Genomic DNA, 26373 nt, shown 5'->3' with positions numbered 1-26373 from the left:
TTGGGGAAAATAATTTTGTGGGTGAAATCTTGGCCTCTTTCAGAGAACCCAGCAGTCTTAACTCCCATCTCCCCCACTCCTGTATGGCCCAGATCCCATTCTTCTCCCAAAGAACCCAGGAGTCCTGGACACACACAGAGACCCAGCCATGATGGTTTAATTTGGCACCAAGGCAGTGTTTTAGGGTAGCCAAACTGGGATGTGGGGAAAAGAGAGAGAGAGAGAGAAAGAAATGTACTTTCATTTTTAACCCCTGAGCAGGGATGTCAAATCAATGCAGAAACACGAAGGGCTACCCATCTCTGCGTCTGTTGGGAAGATGGTTATGGTCCCAAAGAGTGATTGGCTTCTTTTGTTAGGTTGTCATGATTCTTTACAATACAGGATTATGGGAAATGTTTCAAGCCCCAGAGAGTTCTGGGAACAAGCCCATGAACTGCATGACAGCAGCAGTCAATGAGACCACAGGCCCACAGCAGCAGAGGATGATGGGATTAGTCACAGCTGCTACAGAGGATGATGGGAAAGTAACTGCAGTCTTGGGAAATATTGAGGTTGGTCATAATTCCCTAGGAGCAAAGACTGGTTGCTAGTACATGGTCCACGGAAGACAAAACTGCTGACGTAGTCATGGTGAGCTTGGCATTGGATCAAGCCAGGAAGGCATCCATAGAAGCAAAGCATGATGAGACGGTTACAAGCGTGGTGGGCATTCATCACCAGAAGAAGAGCATGATGAGAAGCTGCTGATGCAAGCAGAGTATGCTGGGATGGCCACATCCAGTCTCCAGTGGCAGACCATGATTTTGTTTGTCCACAAGAGCAGAGAATTATCAGAGGATAATTATCAGAGGATAGCCAGGTGTGTCAGCATGTCCTTAAACAGCAGAGCATGATGGGAAGGTTTCAACAATCATTTGAAGCACAGCATGATGGGAAGGTGTTGGTGACATAATTCTGTAGTGAGAGTTTCAAGCTGAGCCGTCTGAAAGGGGAGGGCTCAAGGTCTCAGTGGAGTCTGTGCAAGGTACAAATAATTGTTGGAAGTAGCAGCTAGGACCCCACGGGGGCTGACATGAGTACTGTAGACACCTCCAGGCAGGTCATTCAGTACCCCTGTGCTCTGGCAGTAAAGCAAGAGAAGACAACACATCAGAGAAGGCAGAAGGCTGAATCCCCAGATCTCTTCTTCCTGCATCCCACCAACCCTTTCCATCTCCTTTCTAAAAACCAACTATCACTGAGTCATGCAACCTGAGAACATAGGAGCATCTAGACCACCCTCCTGTTTCCAATAGAGGCCAGGCAAATGCTTACAACTTGCAGGTTCTCAAACTTGTATTCAGAAATGTGCTGCCATGGAACAGCCACAGCTGATGGTGGATGCCAGAATCCAGGGAGTGGGCAACCTGCTGCCCTCCGGATGATGTTGGACCTCAGCTCCCATCAGCCCTAGTTAGCTTGACCAATGGGTAGGGATGATGGGAGTTGCAGTCCAGTAACATCTGGAGGGCCGCAAGTTCCCTGTCCCTGCCCTAATCTAATAGTGATGGATGTGCTAGATGTGGAGGGAGGGACGAGTGGGGGTTGGGTATTCGTTTCCACAATAATGTAAGTTGAGCACTGATTTGCGCATGAAAGATGTGCCATTGTGTGCAGCAAATGCCCTGGGTCAGAAGGACAGCACACTCCGATCTCTGCCGCCTGTCAGAGGAACAAGGGCTGGTGGGTCCATTGCAACACTTCTATCCAAGCAAGAAAGCCTGCAAGGGAGGATCACTCTGGCTCCATTGGGACAAAAATGTATGTTTGCAACTTACCCCTTTGTTCAGGCACTGATCTCCCTCTACTCCCCTTCCCTTGTTTGTGTTGCCTTTTTGGGTTTGTAAGCCACAGATCAAGGCCTCTCTACATCTTTTTGTTTGTTTGTTTAGTGGTATGAACTACTTTAGGAGACAGTATTTGTCTGCAAACTGGGTTAAAAGATATAAAATCTATGAATGCAAACCTCACATTTAGAATGCAACACAGCCACGGTGTGAAAAGCCCCACCCCTTATTTGAGCCATGCAGAGCTAAGTGCTAATGTGGCATATAGATGAAGCCTGGGACAGAGCTACCCTCCATTGGCGCTTCTCAAAACACTGCCTCCTCAGTAAAGGTTACCACATTTTTTTCAGTGAATCCGGGGACACTTTTCAACTTCAATGGATTTTGTATGGGGACTGATTTGTAAATCCGGGGACTGTCCCCGGGAAACAGGGACATCTGGTAACCTTACCCTCAGTAGACCACCTGAAAATGGCTGAAAACCTCAGTGGGACACTTATTTTTGCTTGCTTCAGTGCCAACATCATCAACATTATATTGATGATTATATTATAAAAAAACCCACAGGCATTAAATCAGTGTCTTGCTGACCTGTTTGATTAACCCTGGTCAATCAAAAGGGCCTCAATTTCCATGTCAGAAAAAACAACAAGTGCAGGTCGGAATACAGATATTTTTGATTGTTCCAGAAACTCACAGGAAATCACCTGGATGGAGCTTGTGGACTACCGCTGGTCCACAGACTACAGTTTAAGAACTTCTGGACCATCGTTGATGGGGCTATGCCATTTGACCATCTAACCCAGTACTGTCTTCTCTGATTAACAGCAGCTCTCCAAGATCTCAGGCATAGGCCTTTCCCATCACCCACAATGCCGGTTTCCTTGATCTTGAGACACCAGAGGGTAATGAACTTGGGGCTTCACCACACAATGCCTCTGCTCCCCCCCCCGAGCCACAGCTGTTTCCCACAAGCGACCCCAGCTAAGCCACCATACCATGAGGATTCTCCTGTCAATGAGCCGACATAAGTTATTCCGGCTCCCACCAGCTACAATATGGTCAACACCGAGGAAGTGGCAGGTATAAATCTGGGGAAGGAGGAAGAAGAGAATCAGGCAGAAGGACAGAATGAAGAAAGGGGAACATTTTGAGTCCCACCATGCCATACTGCCAGGAAGGACTAGCATCTCACTAGCACCTCACTAGAAGATGGGAAAGGGGACCCTCTCAGGAATCTAGTACATTTTATGACCAGATGAGGAGCCAGGCCTGGAGAACACACAAGATGCTTAGCCCAAAGGAAGGGTTGGGAGGAATGGGGTCAAAAAAGGGTCTTCAACCTGCGAGTGGCCCCTGAAGTCTTCTGGGATGTCCATGATCTTGGAGCCGGTTTCAGCTTCCCAAATCTGGTTGAAGTAAAAAGTAGTATTTGTGTTAAACCCCCTTTTTTTCTAAAAAAAAAAAAAAATCGACATTTTTAAAAGACACATACATTATTTACACATGCACAGTTTATTTTTAGCAATGTATCTCTCACTACCTCTAATTAAAGTCAAACTACACCCCCTGTAGGGACGCGGGTGGTGCTGTGGGTTAAACCACAGAGCCTAAGACTTGCCGATCAGAAGGTCGGCGGTTCGAATCCCCACAACAGGGTGAGCTCCCGTTGCTCGGTCCCTGCTCCTGCCCACCTAGCAGTTTGAAAGCACATCAAAGTGCAAGTAGGTAAATAGGTACCGCTCCGGTGGGAAGGTAAACGGCGTTTCCGTGCGCTGCTCTGGTTTGCCAGAAGCGGCTTAGTCATGCTGGCCACATGACCCGGAAGCTGTACGCCGGCTCCCTCGGCCAATAAAGCAAGATGAGCGCAGCAACCCCAGAGTCGGCCAGGACTGGACCTAATGGTCAGGGGTTCTTTTACCTTTACCTTTACACCCCCTGTGGGATTTGACTTAGTTTTTAATTATTAGCAAACTTGAGGGGGCTGAGTTTTGGGGAAAGAGAACCCTGAGGTAGAATATTTAATCCTTTCTTCACTTGCCCTAAATATAAATCAATCTTTCCCCCCTTCAAGCTGCTTAGGAAGCTCCTTATCCCAAAGCAGACCATTGGTCCATCTAGCTTAACAGTGACTGGCAGCGGTTTCCCAGCCGTACCTGGAGGGACTGGGGATTGAACCTGGGACCTTCTGCATGCAAAGTGAATGCTCTGCCACTGAGCCATGGACCCTCCTCGCTCCACCAGGGAAAAATATAGCCACCTCCGAAGCACCTCTTTCTCCAGTTCTCACCTGCAAGGTGTTGTTCCTCCTCCAGGAGCCTGTCAGGATATGTGTCCCAGTTTTGTCTATCGAGACGGCATCACCACAGACGTGAGGCCCAGAGATGCGCCTGTGGCAAAGGTGGAGCAAGGGTGCAGAGGAGGAGGCGAGAGCAAGAAGAGAGGGGAAGAATCATTAAAGGCTGAGGAGATAAAAAAAAAAAAGCAGGAAGGTGGGTGGGGAGGGTGAGAGAAGATTGAGGGTGAGAAGGGGAAGGGCAGTGGGGGAAGTAGGGGGTGGCTGCGCAGGCGTACCGTAAGGCATGTGATGACTGCATGCTCCAGAACTGAGGGGACAGAAGCCAGAGAACTGAGGTTAGGTGGGGTTCTCCCTCCAGCATCTGCCTGATAACATTTCCCTTTTGCCTAAGCTGACAGAGAAGCAGGGGTTGCTGGTGCCCGTTGATAGGGCAAAAGACAGGGAGTCCAACAGTAGGTGGCGCCAGAGCTAATGTCAGGCAGAGCCAACTATTGTTTGCTTTGCTCCATCCTCCTCTTCCTTGCTGAGCACGGAGACTGAGGAGGAGGCAGTTGACAGGCAGGGTCACCCAATGGGCTGGCTGTAAGCAGGAAGGCTGACAGGTGGGGCGCTGCCTAAGGGCAGAATTACCGTACTTTTCCATGTATAAGACTATGTTTTTTTACAAAAATATATATGATTAAAATAGGGGGTCGTCTTATGCATGGATAGTGCATAGTGGGGACATGGGATTGGTTGATGTCACGAGCCGGAGATTGTCAGCAGCGTGTTATTGGTGGCCTCAGCAAGGGGCGGTGTCGATTGGTTGTTGATTGTCTCTGCCGCTGAGGGGACAGATATTAGGAGGCTATTGCACGAGTGTTAGCGTAGGTCAGGTGGGTGCGTGGTTTTCGGTAATCCTCCCCTAAAAAAAGCTCAACAACTCTGAGCTCTCCTCCCCCATTTTCTGTACAGTGGTACCACTGGTTAAGAACTTAATTCATTCTGGAGGTCTGTTCTTAACCTGAAACTGTTCTTAACCTGAAGCACCACTTTAGCTAATGGGGCCTCCTGCTGCTGCCGCGCTGCCGCTGCATGATTTCTGTTCTCATCTTGAAGCAAAGTTCTTAACCCGAGGTACTATTTCTGGGTTAGAGGAGTCTATAACCTGAAGCGTCTGTAACCCGAGGTACCACTGTATTTTTAGTCCCCCAAAATAGGGGGTGTCTTATACATGGGGGCGTGCTATACACAGAAAAGTACAGGAGCTTGGTAGGAGAGTGTCCCATTTCCCCTAATGGACCAGCCTCCACTGCAAGGGAGGAAGGCCAGTGGCGTCTAAACTTCCTTCCTATAGCATGGCCAAGCCAAGATATTCTGCCACCTGAGGCAAAAGGACAATATGACGCCCCTTCCATGTACAGATATTGACTAGACTGGTGGTTGAATCACACCGGTAATGGGACAGCCAGTTAGCTTAGAGGGCACAGGGCAGACCAAATGACAAATACAGCTCTGTCCTCCAAACATTTTCCTTCCAACCCCGCAACACCTGCTGCCTGAGGTGGCCATCTCACACTGGCCTTCAAAGAAAACAGTCAGGACTTGGGAGCCATTGATTTGCTGCAGAAATCCTGCACATTGCAAAGGATTCTGGGAGATGCTAACGTCCTGCTGGAATTTGGAGCTGTGCCCCCAACAAAGAGAGTGTGCCCTAAAATATGGTGCCAGTTTCAGGATTTTTTTGCCAGGGCTGGAGGTGGAGACTTGGGCCTCCCTAATCTGGAAGAGGTGCACGTGCAGAGAATGCAAGCAGAGAATTTTCCCAAGATGCCTTTGTGCTTCCTGTGGCTTTAACAATTACTTGACCCAACCCCCTCTGGAGCTGGGCCTGAATACTCACATTGCACATTCCCCAGTAATTCAGCCCCACCAACACTCATTTTTGCCCCTAACCTCACCCAAGCCTTCTACTTCCCACATCACAGACCCCATCACCTGCACTGTGTCATCCCATCCTCCAGAGATAAATCGTTCATCGTTATCCGGGAAGAAGGTCAGGGCATAGACCCGGGACGTGTGCCCATCCATCACAGTGGGGGAATAGCTGGAGGAAGAAAAGAGTTGCTGCTTAGGAAACCAAAAGCCAGCCAAAACACACACCCTACTAAATCCAGTGCACTGCATGTACAATTCCCCCTATTAGTACTGCCCGGTGTCCTACTACCAGCATAAAGGTAAAGGTAAAGGGATCCCTGACCATTAGGTCCAGTCGTGACCAACTCTGGGGTTGCGGCGCTCATCTCGCTTTATTGGCTGAGGGAGCAGGTGTACTGCTTCCAGGTCATGTGGCCAGCATGACTAAGTCGCTTCTGGCGAACCAGAGCAGCGCACGGAAACGCCGTTTACCTTCCCGCCGGAGCGGTACCTATTTATCTACTTGCACTTTGACGTGCTTTCGAACTGCTAGGTTGGCAGGAGCAGGGACCGAGCAACGGGAGCTCACCCCGTTGTGGGGATTCGAACCGCCGACCTTCTGATCGGCAAGTCCTAGGCTCTGTGGTTTAACCCACAGTGCCACCCGCGTCCAGCATACCTTGGGCTAAAAGTCTGGATTTTTGCCCAGGTCTGCGCGTCATACATGTAAATCCCGGGTCCTGCTCCCCCTGTGATGAACTTGGAGCCAGAAGGGTTGAAAGAGGCGATCATTGTCTGGCGGTCCTCCGTTATGGTTCTCACGCAGGTGCGGGAGGGAACATGCCACAGTTTCACTTTCCCACCGGAATCTGTGACGGAGAGAGTGAGTGGCCAAAGGATTTATTACGACATGAAAGGTAGGCTTCTGAGACAAATATTTTCATGGGGCATAGGCAGGAACAGAACAGAATTCTGAACACATTTTTCTGACTTGAATCAGCTTGCAGAAATCCACATTCACCATTGAGGAAGCTGCCAGATTTTGGAGAAAACCCAGTTGGAAGTACTGTATGTGACAAGAGGGTTTAATAGTATTCAGGGTCGTGTGTACTTATGGATAGGTGAATCAGTCCATTTCGGTTTCTCTCTGTTTTTCATTCTTCCAACCTTGAGTTCGGTTGCCCACATTTTCACAGCATTTTGTGATTTATTTATTTTTTAAAATCATCATGGAAATTCATCATTATTTTAGCCCAAATTTCTCCTACACATTTTTGTATGTAATTTTGCCTAATGTGCAAATGTGTACAAATCAGTTTTCCATAATATAGTGCACTTTTGTATGTTTCTTTATGCCCATTTTACTCTAGCATATGCATTTTGGGGCACATTATTTAGCTAGAGCACTATGCTACAAAATTTGGAGAGGTACAAATTGTGAAGGATGGATTCAGAAAGAATGAATTAGGTAAATGTAAACGGAATCAAATTACTTTCCCATCTCTATGTGTACAACACCTTAAAAATAACTAAACATGAAAGAATCTGCAGCAGGAAAAGCTGGGTTTTGAGACCTGTATCAGTTTTGTATAATTTATTTTCCTTATTTTGCTACTTTAATTGTTAATATTTTGTTAGTTGTGAGAGAAACAAAAACACTGATGTTCCAATTCCAACCATTGGGAATCTTATTTGGCACCTCTCTGGATTCTGAGTTTTTGACAAGTCATTTCCCACACACTTTCACCACAGGGGCTAGAATATTGGCTTTAAAAGAGAGAGAAAAGATTCTGTACTCATTTCTACACCCATTATTTGCGTTGCACATAATGCTGACATAAGAACAGCACTGCTGGATATGACCAAAGGCCTTTATTATCTAGTACAGTGGTACCTCAGGTTACAAACACTTTGGGCTACTAACTCCACTAACCTGGAAGTAGTTACCTCGGGTTGCGAACCAAGATGAGAACGGAAATTGCATGGCGGCAGTGCGGTGGCAGCAGGAGGCCCCATTAGCAAAAGCACGCCTCAGGTGAAAAACGGTTTCGGGTTAAGAACAGACCTCCGGAACAAATTAAGTTTGTAACCCTGTAGAGGGTTGTACCACTGTAGAGACAAACCTTGGCTGTTGAACGTAATCCGTTCTGGAAGCCTGTTCGGCTTCCAAAGTGTTTGACAACCGAGGAGTGGCTTCTGATTGGTTGCAGGAGATTCCTGCGCTCAAGCTGAAACTGCATCAGACACTCAGCTCCCAAAAAACTTTGAAAACCAGAACACTTACTTCTGGGTTTTCAGTGTTTGGGACCTGAAACGTTCCAAAACGGAGCTATTCAAGAAGTGAGGTTTGACTGTATCCTGTTTCCCAGAGTGGCCAGTGAATAACTCACAAACTTTAAGAAGAGATATTTTCTTCTTGACTTTTCTTTTAAAAAATCCTTTTTACCGATAATGGAAACGATGAAAGGGTGGAGGAGAGTCAAAGGATTCAGGGAATCCTAAATGTTGATGTTTAAATTAAAATTTGCAATGTAAAACTTAATAAAAAAGTTTTTTAAAAAAATCCTTTTTACCGGAGCCCTCTCTTTTTTTTGACATCTGAAATCAAATGTGGCTGCATTGGTTGTCTTTGGCAATTGTCTATGGATACGTATCTTGAATTTGACACCACTCTGACAGTCACTGCCTGCCATCAGTTCAATAGCACATGTGTCATGCACCTGGTCCTGGTGTCATTAAGGCTGAAGTTCAGGGTTGCCTCCTCTCTGGTCAAAGGTCAAGGGAAAGGTGTTACTCACAGGTGGCAAGCAAGACATCCCCGTTGTGAGCAGGCCCACGAGGCATAAAGTGCAGGGAGGTGACAGGTAACCCAAGGGCTACAGTCTCGCTGTCAGCAAGAACTTGATGAAGTGACCCATCGTTGACAGATAAAACCTTAAACAGAGGAGGGGAAAGAGGCTGTAAGGAACGCAAAGAAGTGGGCAGAACACAAAAGATCATGTAAATCGAATCAAATTACCTCCCCATCTCTATGTGTACCACACATTAAAAATAACTATTCTCATGGAACAAAAATGGGAGTCTTCAGAAGATGGCACTCCAAGATCTCTGCACAGCATGAGCTGCGAGATACCATTTGTGTAGAGCTCAGCCCAGAGTATGAACCCCAGGAAGGGGACTAGCACATCGGGGCTGCCTTCAGATGGTGGCAGAACTGGGCATCTGCAAGGCCCCAAGACCAGCAGAGAGCACTTGGCTCTCCACTCTGCAAAGGTTATTCAAGAAGATCAAATCTAGCCTAAGAGAATTCTCATTTTGTATGTCCTGACTCTTCTAGATTGTGTTTGTGTGTGAGAGGATGTCCAGTTTAGGGTGCCATGTCCGAAGGACCTCCAATCCTGGAACCAGCTCTGCATCCTTTAGAGAATGGGACAAACATGGGACAAAAGCCAGCCCAGCTTATGAGATGGACATCTTCACGGAGCACAGTATTTTGCAGTGGAAACAGAATGTGGTGCAGGTTATAATATAGATCAAGGCTGGTGAGCCAGCCGCTCAAGGGCCAAATCCAGCCGTCGTCAATATTTTGTCTGGACCGTAATAACCCGTGAGACTGACCTTAATGGTACCAGTGCGTATTCCTGCTGCAACCCGTGTCCCTTCATTATTGAACTGGCAGCAAAGAAGCTGATCTCCACAATCTCTGTTGGGGAAGGGAATATATGCCCAGATTATTTGTATTTATTTATTTAGTCTATCTGTTAGTCATTTCTACACTAGAATTTCTAGGCTGTCTTTTAAACAAAAAACAAAAAAACTATACGTTTTCATATAGGCCCATAGGCCAACTTGATGCCCTCTGGAGACTTTGACCTACAACTCCCATCAGTTGATAGGAATTGTAGTCTAAAATAATTAGAGGGCACCAGGATGGGGAAGGCTGCTATAGGCCTTTATTTTTCACCTATTGGCCTTCATGTATAACAAATGAAGTTATAAATAATGAAAGCATACGATCCACAATAAAACAAGATCAAATGACGCAGTCACATTGCAGCCGAAAGCCACCTCGTCAAATAAAACAGATGAAGGCAGTGATATACAACTTGATCAAGGCAACGGCCTGATGAAGACATGAGGGTTTGACAGCTTATCAAAAAGCCCACAGATTTTTTATTTATTTTTAATACAGTTCTCCAAGGGAAGGAAGCTCCACAGGCTAGGCTGCATACACACTGTATATATTTAAAGCATACTTCACCCACCCACCCTCAATATTTATGGGCAGTGTAATTTGCCACCACAGAACTATAATTCCCTGCATGCTTAACAAACTACAGTTCCCATAATTCTTTGGATGGGGTGGGAGGAATATGATTTATATAGGCTTTAAATGCACAGTGTGTGTGCAACTCTAGATGCCGCAGAAGAGAAGGCTGCCGCATGTCACCAACAATCTCGCTTCTGATTGCGGTGGGAGATGGTGAAAGTATAGCCATCATCAGAGGCCAGCTGGGCTTCTGAAGATAGCCCACACCCCAGCAGAGGGCACCCTGACAAGAGATCACTGGAGTGTTTCAGTGAGCAGGTGAACCAGGGATAGCCAATGCCATGTGTTCCAGATGTTGTGGGACTACAACTCCCATCATCCCTAGCTGTTGGTTGCTCTGCCTGGGACTGATAGGGAGTTGTAGGTCTACCACATCTGGAGGGCACCATGTTGGCATCTCCTGAGATGGACTCAGAGAGAATGCCTTTTCTAAGAGGCCTCCAAAAACTGGAGTCAACACTAGAAGTGTGGGCAGGTTCATTTGCGGGAAGAAGGCAGTCCTTAAGAGTCCCAGACCTCAGCCATGAAAGGCTGTAAATGTAATCACCAGCATTTTGAAAAATGCAGGTGGTCTGGGTGAGTTTTGAGGTGAGAGGGGTACATAGCATCTAGGGAGGAAAAGACCTGCCAATTTTGTAAGATAACCAACATACTTAAGTCTAATTAATGCATGAAGGGGTTAAAACCATGAAGCAAGCTGTCCTGCCAGGCTTAGCTCACCTTGGCTTGGGAAGGACTCTGTAATCAAGCCTTTGTTCCCCTCCAATCCACCTGATGAACTTCGTTTGTGAAGAGGCTAAGCTGGTTGCTCCAGCTTAGGTGAATAGCTCTAATAAGCTTCTCTTGAGTTCCTATACCAATAATTTAAGAACTTTCACTACTGTGACTAAGGCAGGTTTTACTGCCTGTGTAGCTAAATGCTGTATAGAAAAGCACATGAATCTGACCTTTAGAGAGTTTGTAAGTAAACAATTTTTAATTTATCAAACATGTGGTCTTTTTTCTCTGCTGAGAGAAGAGGGAAGTTTTGGAATTTACAATGGCATATTTTAAAGGTCAAACAGCCTATCTTTCTGTGCTTTACCTCGCTGCATATTTTGTGATTTTAAATCTCTGCTGGTGTTCTCCTCAGGAAAATTCTTCAGCATTTTAGTGCAAATTTCTCTTAATAAACCCATTTTTTTCCTTGCAGATTTGACTACTGTGCACATTTTTTGCAACCAAATTATCCTAACAGAATTCATTTCAATGTTGTTTTCACCAACAGACTCATTTTTATGCACACTTTAACCTAATGTGTTCATTTTGGCAAACAGTATTTGCAAAATCAGGATAACTGAATTTCGAAGGCCATCTTTCAGTTTCCGTATTATTTCAGAAAGTGCGGGTTTGATAGATTCTGCCTTCGATGCGAATTGAATTTCCCCTCCACCCCTAATTCACACCCATTGCCCCCCTGGTTACCTACATCGTATGGAGCAGCCGGAGATCCCCGGAGATGGAGGGGCTGCTTGTGAGGTTGTCTTGAGGGTTGGTGGTGGGGTTAAGAACGCTCGGTCCTGCTATGGACAGGCGGCCCCGGCGTGTAGGCTGCATTGCCCAGGGGGTGTGGGTCTTTAAGGGGAGGAAAGATACTCTGTTAGAGACACTTGGGAGGGGTTGTTTTGTTTTTGAGATTCCAGTCATCTGGACCCCTTTCCAACATTCTGAGGAGGGAGCAAAGATCAGTGCTTTGGTGTGCAGAAAGACCCTGGTTCAGTCCCTGGCCTTGCCAGTTTTAAGAAGACTGGTTGCTGGCGACGGGAGAGGCATTTGCCAAAGAATCTGGAGAGCCACTGCCAGTCAGAGTTGGCTAGATGGAGATATAGCCTGACAAAGTGCAAGGCAGCTTCCTCCCTCCTTAGCATTCCCTGCCGCCCCCCTGTCGTTCATCCTTTCCCCGCATCTCTCCCACTGCCTGTCCACTTTCTGCAGGCCCTCCATCCCCACCAGCCATTCTCCCCCTATGCAAATTACCCCCGCCCCATCATCCTCATGCCCCAGGTTCCCAGCTGCCCCCCAACCCAGCTGCCCCTCATCCCGGCACCAGCCTCTCTCTTCCTCTCTCTCGGGTTCTGCAGCGGCTCCTAGCAACCAATGAGGGAGAAGGAAGAAGAACCCACCTGGTTGCCGTGGCAGCCGCGAGGGGAAGCCAAAGGTTCTCAAAGAGAGCAGGGCCCCCAATGTCCCACCATCCCACTTTCTCCTCCCCTTTGGACAGCAATGGCCTGGCCCCTGGCCAGAACGAGGTGTTCTCAGGCGGCAGACCAGGTGTGGGAAGACAGAATGGTAGAATTGTGGAGTTGGAAGGGGCCACTGGGATCACCCAGCAGTGTTTGTGTCATGTTGCCTACACGTCTTCCAAGCCAGCCTACACCCCACAAGTACAGCGCCACCGCCATTAAAGTAAGATTCAAGCAACAATTCAGTTGGCTTTTGTCCATGGAGTGGGAAGGAGATGTGAGCGGAGCCTGCCTGGGCCCCTAGATCTTCATCTGAGGCCTGTCTCCTGCTCCCTCCTCTAAGGGAGGCTCAGAGGGAGATGGGTCAGTGTGCCTGGCTGTTAACCAGAAGGTTGGTGGTTCAAGTCCACTCAGGGATGGCTGTGGGCAGGATTCCTGCACTGGGGTGGGGTGAGCTAAATGACTCGGGGTTCCTTCGAAGTCACCAGTTCTGTGATTCTAGGTCCTTTTCAGTTGTGGCCCCTGTCTGTGGAACCCTCTCTCCAGTGGGGTCTGCCTGGCGCCTTCACTGACTTCTTTTTAGGCCAGGTAAATACTCACCTTCCTCTACAGGCCTTTGATGGACTGAGCTGATTTTGTTCTACTGTGGATGTTGTGATATGTTTACACAACCCAAGTTGCTCAGAGGTCAGGTCTATCAATATCTCATCTCTGCTAAGTGACAAGATTGAGCAGAAATATTAGCTAGTTACAGTGCTTCCCCCCCCCTAAAAAAAATGTTTAGGGGTACTCTCATTTTGACTCAAGAAAATCACCATTTTATAGTTCAAATCGGGGGAAATAAATACAGTAAATGGACAAAAGTACAAAGATTCACAAAATGTTTAGGGGCAGGCATACCCCTGTGTCCAGGGCTGTAGCTAGGGGGTGGTGAGGTGGGCCCCCACCAGGGGTGCTGGCAATGGGGGGCGGGCACAAAATTGGCTAAAAATATGTCAATAGATATAAATATTGATTATTGCCTCATCAGAAATGGTTTTTAAATAGAGGGTGAATTGAATGGGGGGGTTGAATGAGAGGCAGAAAGAAGAGCTAATTTGTCTGTGGCTAGGGGGCGAATCTGGACGGTTCTGCCGGGGCGCAAGATCACCTAGCTATGGCTCTGCCTGCATCCCCCCAGGGGGAAAAAACACTGGCTAGTTATATACTTACAGTTATTATTTTACTTACTTGGGGTATTAAATTTGCTTCTGCTCCCTACTCACTCCCTGTCCTGGAAAAGTTCCGTCCTTTGTATGGGAGACTGCAAAATGTCTCTTCTAAAAATTATGGCTGCCATCTAGTTCTTGCAGCCAGCACCTGCCTAAAACAACAATATATATATATATATATATATATATATATATATATAACAATTTAACAATTAATTTATGAAGAACCGGGGCAGCTCTTTTGCCCATCCAGTTCTTAGCGCAAGTCAATTAATTTAAGAAAATTGCAGGCCTAATTTATTTATTAATTAATGCATCAATTAAAATAGATGGGGGTCATTTGACTCGTATTTCATGCACTAGGCAACAGACTGAATTGTGTGGCACACCTGATACCTGACTGGATGCCTCTGCCGCTGCTGCTGCTGTTTAATGAATGCCAGAGTCTGCTGTAGATGAACGGTAACTCTTTTACTGCCTGAAAGTGACTATACAACATGCCTAACAATCGCACTAATGCAGTCCCTGCATTGCTTCAGTCCCTAGTTCTAGTTTCATTTTCCATGCTGTTCCTTACAAGGCATTGCCTGTCTGGTGAGGATTATATCTCAGCACAACTCCCACTTGTAGAAACAAACTCAAACAAACAAACAAACAAACATACATATCAAAACAAGAAACTCTTTACATTTTAAAAAGACAAATGCTCTTTATTTTCCTATCCTATCCACCAATGCTCTTCATCCACCACACTCCATACCTCTATAAAGATACTTTATAGTATCTTACACACACACACACACACACACACACAGAGAGACTGGGTTCACAACCTTTTTTTTTCCTACTAGAGACAGCTGCTGCATCTTAACCCAGGTACACTACAGGTGAACCTGATCCCATCTCCCCATTCCAGTGACAGGCAGAACCTGTGCGAAAAGATATCCAAGGAAGTGGGCAGGGAAAGGGGGGGGGGTCCCCCTGAACCCACCCGAAGCACTCTAGCTCTAACTGTATAAAATAACATGGCTGCCCTAAAGAACCCGCTGCACTATAATTACACAGAAATCTAGTCTCTCTCTCCCCCCCCCTCTCTCTGTCTCTCTCTCTGTGTGTAATACCTTTAAGGCACATCAACCCTCCCCAAAGAATCCAGGAACTGTAGTTGTTTAAAGGTGCTGAGAATTGTTGCTCTGTGGGGTGTAAAGTACTGCCCCCACGATTCTCTGGGGGGAAGCAATGTGCTTCAAAGCATGGCGTGCTGGCAGCCTAACTCACTGGCCCTTGGGGTGCCTCCAGACTGTCAGTTTTCTGTGGGAGGGATCCAAGCACTTACAGTACTGGGAAATTTAGGTTTGTGCAATTGAAGTGGATTAAAACACTCTGGTGCCTTAGAGCAACAAATCCACTTTTTAAACAAATAAAAAATCAGACTTTTGCAGTTAGGAAAGTGACAGGAAAATGAATGGCAAAGTCTAATATGAATGGCTGATTAATGGGAAGGCATATAAACACTCTTTGAGCAAATCAGGGTGAATGTAAGATGAACGCTCGTTGCCCTATGGCCACCCAGCAAGCAAATCAGAACAAATAAACAAATTAATCGATCATCAGGAGGAGCCTCCGGTGTCCCAGAAGGACCCAGCAAGAGTTCTGGATCAAATCTGCCACTAAATCCCGCTCCCTCTTTCCCAGACAGCCGCATCAGAACCGTGCACCCCATCCCATTACTCTCTGGACCCTTCTGGCTCCTCTGCCCAGCCTGAGGAGTCCTGGCTGCCAGCTCTTACCATGCGGCAGATGTTAATCTGGGGAGGGGAGGAGGGATTTATTTTGCCGATACCACAGCCAGGAGGAGAACAAAAAGGCCTGGACAGCAGGGGTGAGGATCAGAAGTGAGGGGGGAGAGATAATCCCCTTTCCTCTCTATAAAACATCCTCATCCATAAGAGCCATCTCTTCTTCTGCTAAAGGGGACAAGGCGTCAGAAGGACCATACGGAGGGTGACCAGGACACGCACCACTCAGCGCCATGCAGAACACCCTGGGACCAGCCTGCATCTTCCTGCGCAAGGGGATTGCTGAGAAACAGGGGGTATGGCCATTGTGGGGGGGGGGTGGACTGGGCAAGAGGGAGCAGCAGCCCAGGTGGGCAGGGCAAAGGGTCTGGAACGCTCAGCCAAAGCTGAGTTTCCATTTTCCTCTGCAAGGGAAATTAACCAAAAGTGGGACCCGGTGGGATGAGGAGCCCGCCGGATTCCAGACTCAGCTCCATGAAGGCTGCTTGCAGTTTATGGTGTTCTGGAGGACCCAGGTACCGGGAGGAAAAGTCTAGTGCATTAGAGAAGCAAGAGGGAGATGGAATTCTATGGGCTCGATTTAACTTCTAGAATGTTGGTTTGAAAGAGGCGTCACATCTTATATGCTGCCATCTCTCGTTCCCCTTTTGCCTCTGGCAGGCAGGGTTTTCGTATTTTTTTCCTTTTTATTAGATGGTTTCCAAAACATACCCCAACTTTTCGGTCAAAATGACATGATGGGAAATGTATGCGTGTCCTGTGGGAGCACCCCTCTCACAACCTATTCTCTGTCACCACCACAGCCAAATAGATAACCTGGCTGAGTCTCTGAATGCTGGGAAAGTATGCAAGAGAAAGGCAGTTGGGGGCTAAGCTGGCCTCAGGGGCGTTGGGTAGGAACTAAAACACTCAGTGCACAGGGCCACGGGGGCACAAATTAACTGCCGGGCAAATTAACATGGTTGGGGGTGTCTGAGGCTCTTGTTGGCACTGTCAGGTGCAGCACGCCCAGTCATCTTGTGAGCAAACTTTTGTTTTTTAAAGGTTATAATAAGGAAGGGGCAGGAGATTGGGGGCAGGGAGTCTAAGGTAAAATATCTGGGACTGGGTCCTGTGAACCATCTCCTAATTCCCTCCCCCTTAGTATGAATTATCTGTCCCACCCCAGGCTCAGTAGTGGAGGAGATTATGATATCTTGGTGTGCATTTAAAGCGTGCCTTCCCCCAAACCTGAGAACTGTAGTTTACCTCTGAGAGAGCCCAGTACCCTTAATAAACAACAGCTCCCGGGATTCCTTACGGGGAGGGAAATGTACTTTAACTATATGGTGTGTACGCATCTCTAGTGATCCTCAAGGCACTCAGCTGCTGCCAGCTCATGGACTCACCCTCGGTTGTACTTGCTTGAAGTTTTGAGGAAGGGTCTCTGTGAATCAGAAAGCACAGTGAGGTGGTCTCAGCCTTTCTCTCTCTCCAAACATCTGCAGCTACATCGTTGCTCCTCCATGGGCTCTGCGCCTCCTGGGTTTTGTCACTGAGTTTTAGGATTGTGTAGGGTTTCTCTCTCCCCGGCGCCCCACTTCTCCGTTCCTCCATCTCACAGTGATCACTGGCTCTGTCATTCTGGGCAGCGTTCCAGTTCATTGCTGGATCCACTTTGTCCTTCTGTGTGCCTGTAAATATTGAGCTGTCAACTCAACGGGAGCATTGCTGTGTTTTTGACAGCGCGATGCAATTATTTCGATTGGCCTTAGGGAAGAGGAGCCTTTGTTTGGGCGTTGGGAAGGGTTGGGCGGAGAGATCGGTTTGGCAATAGGGTTTTGGGGGTCTTGTTTTCTACAGCTCTGGAGGAAGGAGTAGTTTCTAGTGAGGTTGAGGACTGTGAACCAAGACTTCTTCATTTCCCTCCTTCCTATGTGCCTGTATCACTATGAATGACTTTACATCTGCCTTACAGGAGCGGGAACTGGGAGCAGACGAAATCGAAGGTAAGTAGGATGGGCATTTGTGATACTTTTGAGCAGCAGCTTTGGGGTTGTTGTTTTTAATTGTTCTGGGAAATTCTGAGTTGCTTTGGAAGATTATGAGGGATTCTTTGATGGGAAGATCAGTAAGGTTTGAGCTTCCCATAAAGAGAGTTTCCCAACCATGACTGACCTTCCTCTGGAGTGTAATATAGGCATAGATGAGGGAGAAATTCAATCCAGTTTGCATTTAAAGGCAAACCTACATAATTTGCACTTTCCGCAACAACAAGCAAACCGAAACACAGCCTTCCTTTATAAGTCACACGTCTCTGAATTTTGCAGTGTAGTTCCTCAGCTAAATAATGTTTACAAAAATATTTTAGGGTAAAGTGTGCATAAAAATGCATATATTGGTGAAAATGACATATATCATGGGAAATCGCTTTGCAGAAATGTTTATGTTGATCCACATTTCATTAAAACTGTGTATATCACGTGAAATTCGCACTTGAAATTACCTGAATTTCACACTAAAATGCTGGTGAATTTTCTCGAGGACCTTTTAAAAGCACAAAATGGCAAACTGATGAGAAAAGGTGGAGAACTGTTCGGAAAAATAAAAAACTGGGGGAAAGTGAAATAGACAGATGCGCCCATCCCTAGCCATAGGGGATATGGATTGCACACCCAGTTCATGAGGAATGATGGTGAGGCCTTAAGAAAGGGATGAGGAACCTGCGGCCCTCCATCTTATTAATGGAAAACAGCTCTCATCAGCCCCAGCCAGCATGACTAATGGTCAGGGATGATGGGAGCTGTAGTCCAGCAATATGTAGAGGGCCACGGCTTGCCTTTATACCCTTGCCTTAAAACATACCCAGAATCTTCTAGAACATGTTGAAACTCCACAGCAGGTGCTAGAGGGTTCCTTAGCAGGCCTTCCAGAGGAAGTGTTCCCTGAGGTAAAAACCTGGAAAACCACTGACACAGAGGTTTTCTTTACTCAGTTATTATTGCTACCCTTGCTGCTACTCTTGCTGCTCCTGTTTTGCAAAAACAGAGCTCCGTGAGGCCTTCGATGAGTTTGACAAGGACAAGGACGGCTATATCAGCTGCAAAGATTTGGGCAACCTCATGAGGACAATGGGGTACATGCCAACTGAGATGGAGCTTATTGAACTGTCGCAGCAGATCAACATGAATCGTAAGTGCCTGGTCTCCGAGGACTAGGTTGAATATTTCAATAAAGAATGGTGCTGGACTGAAGATACAAGGCAGCCTTCCTCAGCTGGCGGCCCTCCAAAGGTCTTGGACTACAACTCCCATAATCTCTTACCATGAACAATACAAAGCAAGGGCTGCTGGGAATTGTAGTCCAAAGCATATTGAGGGCATCAGGTTGAGGAAGGCTGACGATGGGCAGGAGTCCTGGTATCACTTCTTGGGTCTCCAACGGGCTCTAACGTAAAGGATGGCCACTGTCAGCTTGCCTGGGATTCAACCAGCCCTTGACTTGTCTGCCATTTCAGAGGGAAAAGAGGTTTGTGTGGAGCCGGTGGTAGGCAGCCGTGAGGCAGCTTCCTGTGTGATGCAGTGGCTGGACTTAAGGCTCATCCACGATTCTGCTTGTCCCGTGCCTAGAAAGCACAGGCCCAAAAGTCTGCCCCCTCCACAGGCCTCCAACCAACTTTGGGAAAAGACAATCCCACAGGATGAAAAACAACAACAACAACACAGTAACTAGATATTATTCATGGCTAGAATGATTCTGGAGTATATATGTTAAATACTCTGAATAATGGTTATATACACAATTGGCAGTTAGGGAACCAAAGGTATCTCTTTTTTTATCTTTCTCTGCTTTCTTGCCCCCCCTCTTATTTATTTTTCTTTCGGATTGGGTTTCTTGTGTGATGTTTGATTTCTGGTGGCTCTCCAGTAGCATTAACTAGGTGTGTGTGTGTGTGTGTGTGTGTGTCAGAGAGAGAGAGAGAGAGAGAGAGAGAGAGAGAGAGAGAGAGAGAGAGAGATGAAGATACATACAAGGAGCTGACCTGTATGAGAAGCAGGTCAAAGTGGCTTTTCTCAGGGTGAGAGACTGAGGAAGGAGAAGCTCTCCCTGGTGGGAGGATTCAACTCTCCATATGTGTGAAGCTTAAGGTAAAATGTTGACTGAGGGTTATGTTTATAATTTTGTGTTTTATGAGGATCATATGATAATCTTATGAGGATTATTATTAATGTATCTTACTTTCTTTTTCTCTTTTGTTCCCCCCCCCCCCTTTTGAGATATCTATCTATCTATTACACTGGTCAACAACAAATTTGTTGTCTGTGTTTTTTCAGTTGATTTAGGACGAATCTGATGCGCTGAATCCAAAAATCAAATTGGTTTTGCTCAATCAGGCCAAGTTTTTGAGCTATGGCCACATGTCGGTTTGTTACGCTTTTGTTCACATGTGCACTTGTGTGGAGCATTTTAGAAGAAGTTGGTGGGGGTAAAATGCCATGTCGAATAATTGTTTTGATTGGAAATGATTATTTTAATGACAAGAAGTATTCAGGTCCGATAGTTCTGGGTGATTATGTCGAAAAGGGATCAGTTTGAAGTCATAAAACCTCCGTTTTTTCTCGGAAGAGAAGGACTTGGTGTACTGTGCAGATATTGCGCAGCTTCTGCTCAAGCTTGGAGTGCCACAGTACGAACCCAAAGATTGGAGACTGTTCATTGACAGCAGCAAGCGATCACTGAAATGTGTTCTGCTACACAACGGAAGCAGTTTGCCTCTATACCCCTGGCTCACTCGAGTACACTGAAGGAGAACTATGAAGCGGTGAAGTATGTGCTGGAGAAAATTGGTTATGATCAGCATAAGTGGTTTATTTGTGTTGACCTGAAGATGGTGAACTTTTTGTTGGGACAACAGTCTGGCTTCACCAAGTACCCATGTTTTCTGTGCATGTGGGATAGTAGGGACCATGCTCAGCATTACACGAAGAAGGACTGGCCTGTGCGGGAGGAATTGGTGCCTTGCAAAAAAAGGAACGTCATCAATGACCCTTTGGTGGACAGAGACAGAATACTCTTCCCACCACTGCACATCAAGCTCGGCTTAATCAAGCAGTTCACCAAGGCTCTGGACAAGGATGGTGACTGCTTCACTTACTTGTGCCAGGCTTTTCCAGGATTGACCATGGAGAAGTTGAAAGCTGGCATCTTTGACGGTCCTCAGATCCATCAGCTCATCAGAGATCCAGAGTTCAGAAACTCAATGAACGAAGTGGAACTGGAAGCGTGGAAGGCATTTGTTCTGGTAGTGAAGAACTTTCTTGGCAACAATAAGGCCAGAAACTACGCAGAACTTGTCAACAACATGCTGACTGCTTTCAGAAACCTGGGCTGCAACATGAGCGTCAAGATGCACTACCTATTTTCACATATGGACCGGTTTCCTGAGAACCTGGGTTCAATGAGCAATGAGCAGGGGGAGAGATTCCATCAGGACATGAAAGAGATGGAGACCAGGTATCAGGGTCGCTGGGACGCAGTTGCTGGCTGACTACTGTTGGACTCTGAAGAGAGACCTCCCTGCCGCTGAGCATTCCAGGAGTTCCAAGAAACGGAAGTTCAAGCCCTGAAGTTTGAAAAATGGTGAAGCAACATGCGATTTACGTGTACTTACCTTTATCAATGCCCACCATTCAGTTTACAGTAAACCTGACTTGATGGAGAGAAACGGATGCCATTTCCTGATTCAGCAGTGCAAAAATACCCAAAATCAGTTGTAGAAATCGAAACAACATTCAAAAAGTAAAAAATTGTTGCCCAGTGTTATCTATCTATCTATCTATCTATCTATCTATCTATCTATCTATCATCATCTATCTAATCTCTTTAGTTTAGTTTGAATTTTTTAGTATATTAGGTTGTAAAGCACATGACTTCCCCCAAAGAATTCTGGGAACAGTAGTCTACCCCTCACAGAGCTACAATCCCCAGCACCCTTAGCAAACTACATTCCCAGGATTCTTAGGGGGAAATCATGCGCTTTAAACGTATGCTGTATATGCAGCCCAAACCCGGCTGCTGATCAGGGATATGTAAGGAAACTTGAAGGGAAAACCAAGATATCTGAGCCTTCTAAGAAATTAACCTGACTGTGGTCACTGCAGTTGGAGGGCGCGTGGATTTCGAGGACTTTGTGGAGATGATGACCCCAAAGCTGCTGGCAGAGACGGCGGGCATGATCGGACTTCAGGAAATGAGGGATGCCTTCAAGGAGGTAAGATGGGCTGGGATTGGACAGGGCTTTGGAGTTCTTTCTTTCAGCCTTGTTTCTTGTTCTCAGGGGTGGGGCAGAAATCTGATTCCGTTCTCATTCAAAGGCAAATCTAACAAATCTACCGCGCTTTCCGCAGCAATGCACAAGCAGCCATCCCTTCAGAACCCGCACTTCCCCGGATTAGTGTTAAAAATGCATTTGTTAGTGGAAATGAAATATGAAAGTGCATTCTGTTTGGGAAAATGGATTTGCAAAAATGTGTATATTGGGCAAAATTACATAGGTAAATATGCACATTAGAAGAAATTCATACTAGAATGCTGGTGGATTTTCACGATGACTTAATTCCCAGCTCCACAATCTGATACGGAAATGTGGAGAAGTGGTTAAGACTAGGAAAATGAGAAACTGAGAGACACTGAAATGTACAGATTCACTTATCCCAGCTTGTCATATGTCCCCTTTCCCTCCCAGAAAATTGAACACCTCTCATTCCCCAACTTCTCATTCCCCAACTAGACAACATCGACCCCCCCACCACCAAAAAAGCTGGGGATGGGACGTAGCACTCCCCATGACTATCCCTTCTCTGCCAACCTTGCTAGTTCCATAAAAAAATAAGAGAAGAAAGAGGAATAAACTTTCTGGATCAGACCCAAGGTCTAGACAATCTCTCCTACTTTACAGAAGTCCTCTGCTGGAAGCGCTGTCAGGGGAACAGTCCTCTATTTAAAGGGTTCCTTTATTTGAAGGACTGTCTGGTCCACGTCTGATTTAAGGGAGAGAAAGATCCTTTAATTTACTCATGAACAGTTAGCATCTGGAAGCAGATAGACAGGCACACAAGTTACCTGGTCGCACACATCATGAGGTGTACTGTATTTGTATTTAAATAATTATTATTTATCAATTTGCTTTTATACATATGTTACCACACCGGAATTTTACTCACAGCTGTGTCCACTTTTTTTGGTGGTCCATAAGTGGCCACTCTCATCTAATTCAGTGTTCTACTTACTATGGTGACCCACCGGATGACCACAAGCAGGGCAGGAAGGCAAAAGCCTACACTGCTGCTGCTTATCTTGTGGTTTTCAGAGGTGTACTGCATCTGGACCTGGAGGTTCTACTTTTTTTTCCAGTTTTCATGAAAATACATCAACCTTTTGGTGCAAATCCTTTTGGCACACTTCCTTTTTTTTTTGGACAACACTAATATTTCACTAATATTTATATTTCCTTAATGCATTTTTCCTCCATTATTTTTCACTGACATGTGCTTCTCTATGCACACTTTACCCTCGTGTGTGCATTTCGGCACACATTTCTTGGCTGGCATTGCAAAATTTGGGGAAATGTGACTTGTAAAAGATGGTTGCGTTTCGGTTTCCTTATTTTTTTGGTATGCGTGAATGAGAACAGTTCACCTTTTAAACGCAAACTGAATTGGATTTCTCTCCTATCATTAACCCTGACAAATAGCCATTGATAGATCCTATGGGATCAGGTTAACTGGCCGCCACTGCATCTTGTGGCAATGAGTTCCATATACTAACGACCCACTGCATGAAGAGGTACTTCCTCTCATCTGTCCTGCATCTCCTGCCATTAAGCTTCGCCCTCTTGCTCCTATTCAGATTAAGGATGCTGACTCTCACTGCAACTAACTACCATGCCTCTCCCCGTTTCCAGTTTGACACCAACGGGGATGGCGAGATCACTCTGGATGAGTTGTACCAGGCCATGCAGAGGCTGATGGGCGAGCGCCTGACGTCCCGGGAGATTGCTGATGTGGTGAAGGAAGCCGACGTCAATGGAGACGGGACGGTGGATTTTGAGGGTGAGATGCAGTAGGGGAATATAGGATTGATGGAAAGAGATTATAGGCTTATCGGGATACAAGGTGAGAGGTTAAAAGCTTTAAAGGTCTGGGGAGATGGGATTTAGGAGCACAGGCTGAAAAGATATAGGCTTAAATAGGCTTGGATAATAGGGTTAGAGAGTTATTGGATTGCTCCAGTTGCATAGAGATGGTAGTACACAGCCCACCTGTCAAAACGGGCTGCTGGTGGTGGGGAAACCAGAAATCTAGTGCCTGCTCCACCTGCCCTGTTTTTGGATTGCAGCCCCATTGGCAGGGTGGTTGTGGTACTAATTTAATAAGCAGGCACTAGATACCACAATGTGGGAGTTGTCCAAACACACCAGGCAAGACTTAATGACCCTGAATGCTATGTTCTCCCTCCACTGTCGGAGGCAGTAATGCTTCTGGAGGGATGCAGGTGGCGCTGTGGTCTAAACTACTGAGCCTCTTGGGCTTGCTGATCAGAAGGTCAGTGGTTCGAATCCCCACAATGGGGTCAGCTCCCATCACTCTGTCCCAGCTCCTGCCAACCTAGCAGTTTTAAAACACGCAAGTGCAAGTAGATAATTAGGTACTGCTGTGGCAGGAAGGTAAATGGCGTTTCTGTGCACTCTGGTTTCCGTCACGGTGTCCTGTTGTGCCAGAAGTGATTTAAGTCATACTGGCCACATGACCTGGAAAGCTGTCTGTAGACAAATGCCAGCTCCCTCAGCCTGAAAGCGAGATGAGCGCTGCAACCCTATAGTCTCCTTTGACTGGACTTAACCGTTCAGGGGTCCTTTTACCTTTACCTTTAATGCTTCTGGATACCATTCTGGGAGAGTGCTGTTGAGCTCAGGTTCTGTTTGTGGCCTTCTCATAGGCTGACCACTGAGAACAGGATGCTGGACTAAGCAAACCACTGGCTTGATCCAGCGGCCTCCTCTTTATATCCTTAGGTAACGGGACCTAGGTCATTTCAGAATACAGATTCTGGGGATATTTCAGGCTACTACGACAGCACAACCAACTTCCAGCACAAGTAACCTAAATGATTCAGGTGAAGCAGCAAATGTAAAAGTGGAATTTCCCCAGACTTACCTTGTTGCCCAGTTTGGATTGCACTGGTAACTCATTTGTTTAAGACTGCTCACTGCCAGCCAAAAAGGGCACAATAGCCAGCCTTTAGCAAGCATAGGAGCATGCCTTATACCAAAGCCAAACTATTTGTCCATCCAGGCCAATATTGCCTAGTCCAGCAGGCAAACTCTCTATAGGGTCTCAGGCCAGGGCTGCCCCCGTCTCATGCTCCCTCATCCTTCTTCATTCCATTTATTTAACAAAATTTGCGTACAGCTCCATGTTAATGGAACCTCTAAGCCGTTTACAAAATGCAGCAACATTTCGTAGAATCATAGAACTGTAGAGCTGAAAGGGACCCCAAGTCATCTAGTCCAATGATTTGAATTATTGATAGAAGGTAGTTAAAAACAGATATTTTGAGAACTTCAAAAGATAATTAAATTCAGCGCTACACAAAACAGAACATGAAACAAATAACGATACACCCAAAACAGTTGAATAATATCATGTGCATGTCCAGCACAGGTTTATCTTCTTACTAAATTGAAATAACTACAAATAGCAGCAGTAAAAACATCAATAATATCTGAATAAAATATCAAAGGCGTGTCTGAATAATACAAGTTTTGAAAGACAAGAAGGCAGGAATGACTCCAGCTGACCTTCCATGAGCAAGTAGTCCCACAGGACAGGGCCTGCGGCACTAAACCCTGGTAAATGTTGGCCAAATCCTGGGGGCATGGAGGACCACCGAGAGTGCCCATCCGAAGGTCTCAGTGATCAAAGTGGAGAGAATGGAATCTGGGTGTCCTTAAAGTTGTTCAGGACTTTGTGTATTAACACAAAAGACCTGAACCTGGCCCAGTAGCAAATTGGCAACCAGGGCATCATTATTTTACATGTGAATTACACATTTATCTCCAAGGAGCAGGCGGTGGCATTCACAGCCATTTATCTCCCTTTGGATAAGCACAACAGCCCTGTGAGGTAGGTCAGGACAAGGGAGCACTCAGCAGTCTTTGTAGATTTGAAGCCAGGTCTCTCTGGCCTTTCTCCCCAGCCGCACTGATGTGTTTCTTGACGTTTGCCTTACAGAGTTTGTGAGGATGATGTCACGCTGATGGAGTCGCCCTCCCCTCTCTGGTTCCAACGAAGATGTGAATGTATGGAGTTCAACATCAAATCCCAGTGTGAACTGGGAGGGGAGGTCAAACCTCCGTTTGCACAAGAGACTGAGCAGGGCAAGGGGTGGGTTGGCAGGGGGGTGTTCTTGGATCATCTCCCTAAGAGGAGGGCAAGCATCCGACTTGGCAAGGTCCAATCCCTGCAGGAATCCCTTATTACCGGGCAGCTGCATTCATCAAATCTATCCCACAACTGGTCCAACCAGCTTGGTTGATCCCTCTGAAACACACCCCGGAAGATCACTTCCCAGCGCAACGCCCTGCCTTACCTCTCCCTCCCCTCCAGCAATCATGTACAATAAAGACTTCCTTGTATAGGATCGCTCAGGATCTGCGTGGGGGTGGCTTTTTTTGTGGCACATCGACTGGAGCCGCCCACTGATGCTGGCATCCGTAGAGGTCAGAATAACACCCTGGCAGCTCCACG

At 46.5% G+C, this 26373-nt stretch overlaps 2 protein-coding genes across 6 annotated transcripts; one reads left to right on the top strand and one right to left on the bottom strand.

The window, feature by feature from the left end:
- Positions 1-139: 139 nt before the first annotated feature.
- LOC308460195 (protein tipD-like) lies at positions 140-12467 on the bottom strand. Its single transcript, XM_080976275.1, has 11 exons — positions 12445-12467; positions 11823-11968; positions 9643-9727; positions 8823-8958; positions 6704-6893; positions 6106-6214; positions 4404-4435; positions 4120-4219; positions 3173-3238; positions 2828-2920; positions 140-1123 (listed from the first exon to the last, which is right to left on the bottom strand). The coding sequence occupies exons 2-11, from the start codon at positions 11948-11950 to the stop codon at positions 1001-1003; spliced, it is 1062 nt and encodes a 353-aa protein (XP_080832401.1). The 5' UTR covers positions 11951-11968; positions 12445-12467; the 3' UTR covers positions 140-1000.
- Positions 12468-12525: 58 nt separating this feature from the next.
- Positions 12526-26273, top strand: LOC308460215 (calcium-binding protein 5). 5 transcript variants are annotated; one of them, XM_080976317.1, is made up of 9 exons: positions 12783-12799; positions 13079-13164; positions 14151-14249; positions 15761-15882; positions 17544-17574; positions 18614-18757; positions 21727-21836; positions 23529-23676; positions 25858-26273. In XM_080976317.1, the coding sequence occupies exons 4-9, from the start codon at positions 15820-15822 to the stop codon at positions 25881-25883; spliced, it is 522 nt and encodes a 173-aa protein (XP_080832443.1). In that variant the 5' UTR covers positions 12783-12799; positions 13079-13164; positions 14151-14249; positions 15761-15819; the 3' UTR covers positions 25884-26273. The 5 variants fall into 5 exon arrangements, with proteins under 5 accessions (XP_080832441.1, XP_080832440.1, XP_080832442.1 ...); XM_080976315.1 differs by lacking the exons at positions 12783-12799; positions 13079-13164 and adding an exon at positions 12526-12664; XM_080976316.1 differs by lacking the exon at positions 13079-13164 and having other exon boundaries at positions 12668-12799.
- The last annotated feature ends 100 nt before the right edge of the window (positions 26274-26373 follow it).

The sequence above is a fragment of the Podarcis pityusensis genome (assembly GCF_964106645.2).
Source record: "Podarcis pityusensis genome assembly, chromosome: 13".
Lineage (NCBI taxonomy): Eukaryota > Metazoa > Chordata > Lepidosauria > Squamata > Lacertidae > Podarcis > Podarcis pityusensis.
This window is presented reverse-complemented; position numbering and strand designations above follow the sequence as displayed.

Excerpts from the sequence above, each read along its gene's own strand:
- LOC308460215 (XM_080976314.1), top strand. The coding sequence starts at position 12,617 with ATGGCCTGGCCCCTGGCCAGAACGAGGTGTTCTCAGGCGGCAGACCAG. Across the intron at positions 12,800-17,543 it reads ACAGCGCCACCGCCATTAAA|GAGCGGGAACTGGGAGCAGA; the intron begins GTAAGATTCAAG and ends TCTGCCTTACAG. Across the intron at positions 23,677-25,857 it reads CGGGACGGTGGATTTTGAGG|AGTTTGTGAGGATGATGTCA; the intron begins GTGAGATGCAGT and ends TTTGCCTTACAG.
- LOC308460195 (XM_080976275.1), bottom strand. The coding sequence starts at position 11,950 with ATGCAGCCTACACGCCGGGGCCGCCTGTCCATAGCAGGACCGAGCGTT. Across the intron at positions 8,959-9,642 it reads TACGCACTGGTACCATTAAG|GTTTTATCTGTCAACGATGG; the intron begins GTCAGTCTCACG and ends CCTCTGTTTAAG. Across the intron at positions 2,921-3,172 it reads ACTTCAGGGGCCACTCGCAG|ATTTATACCTGCCACTTCCT; the intron begins GTTGAAGACCCT and ends CTCCTTCCCCAG.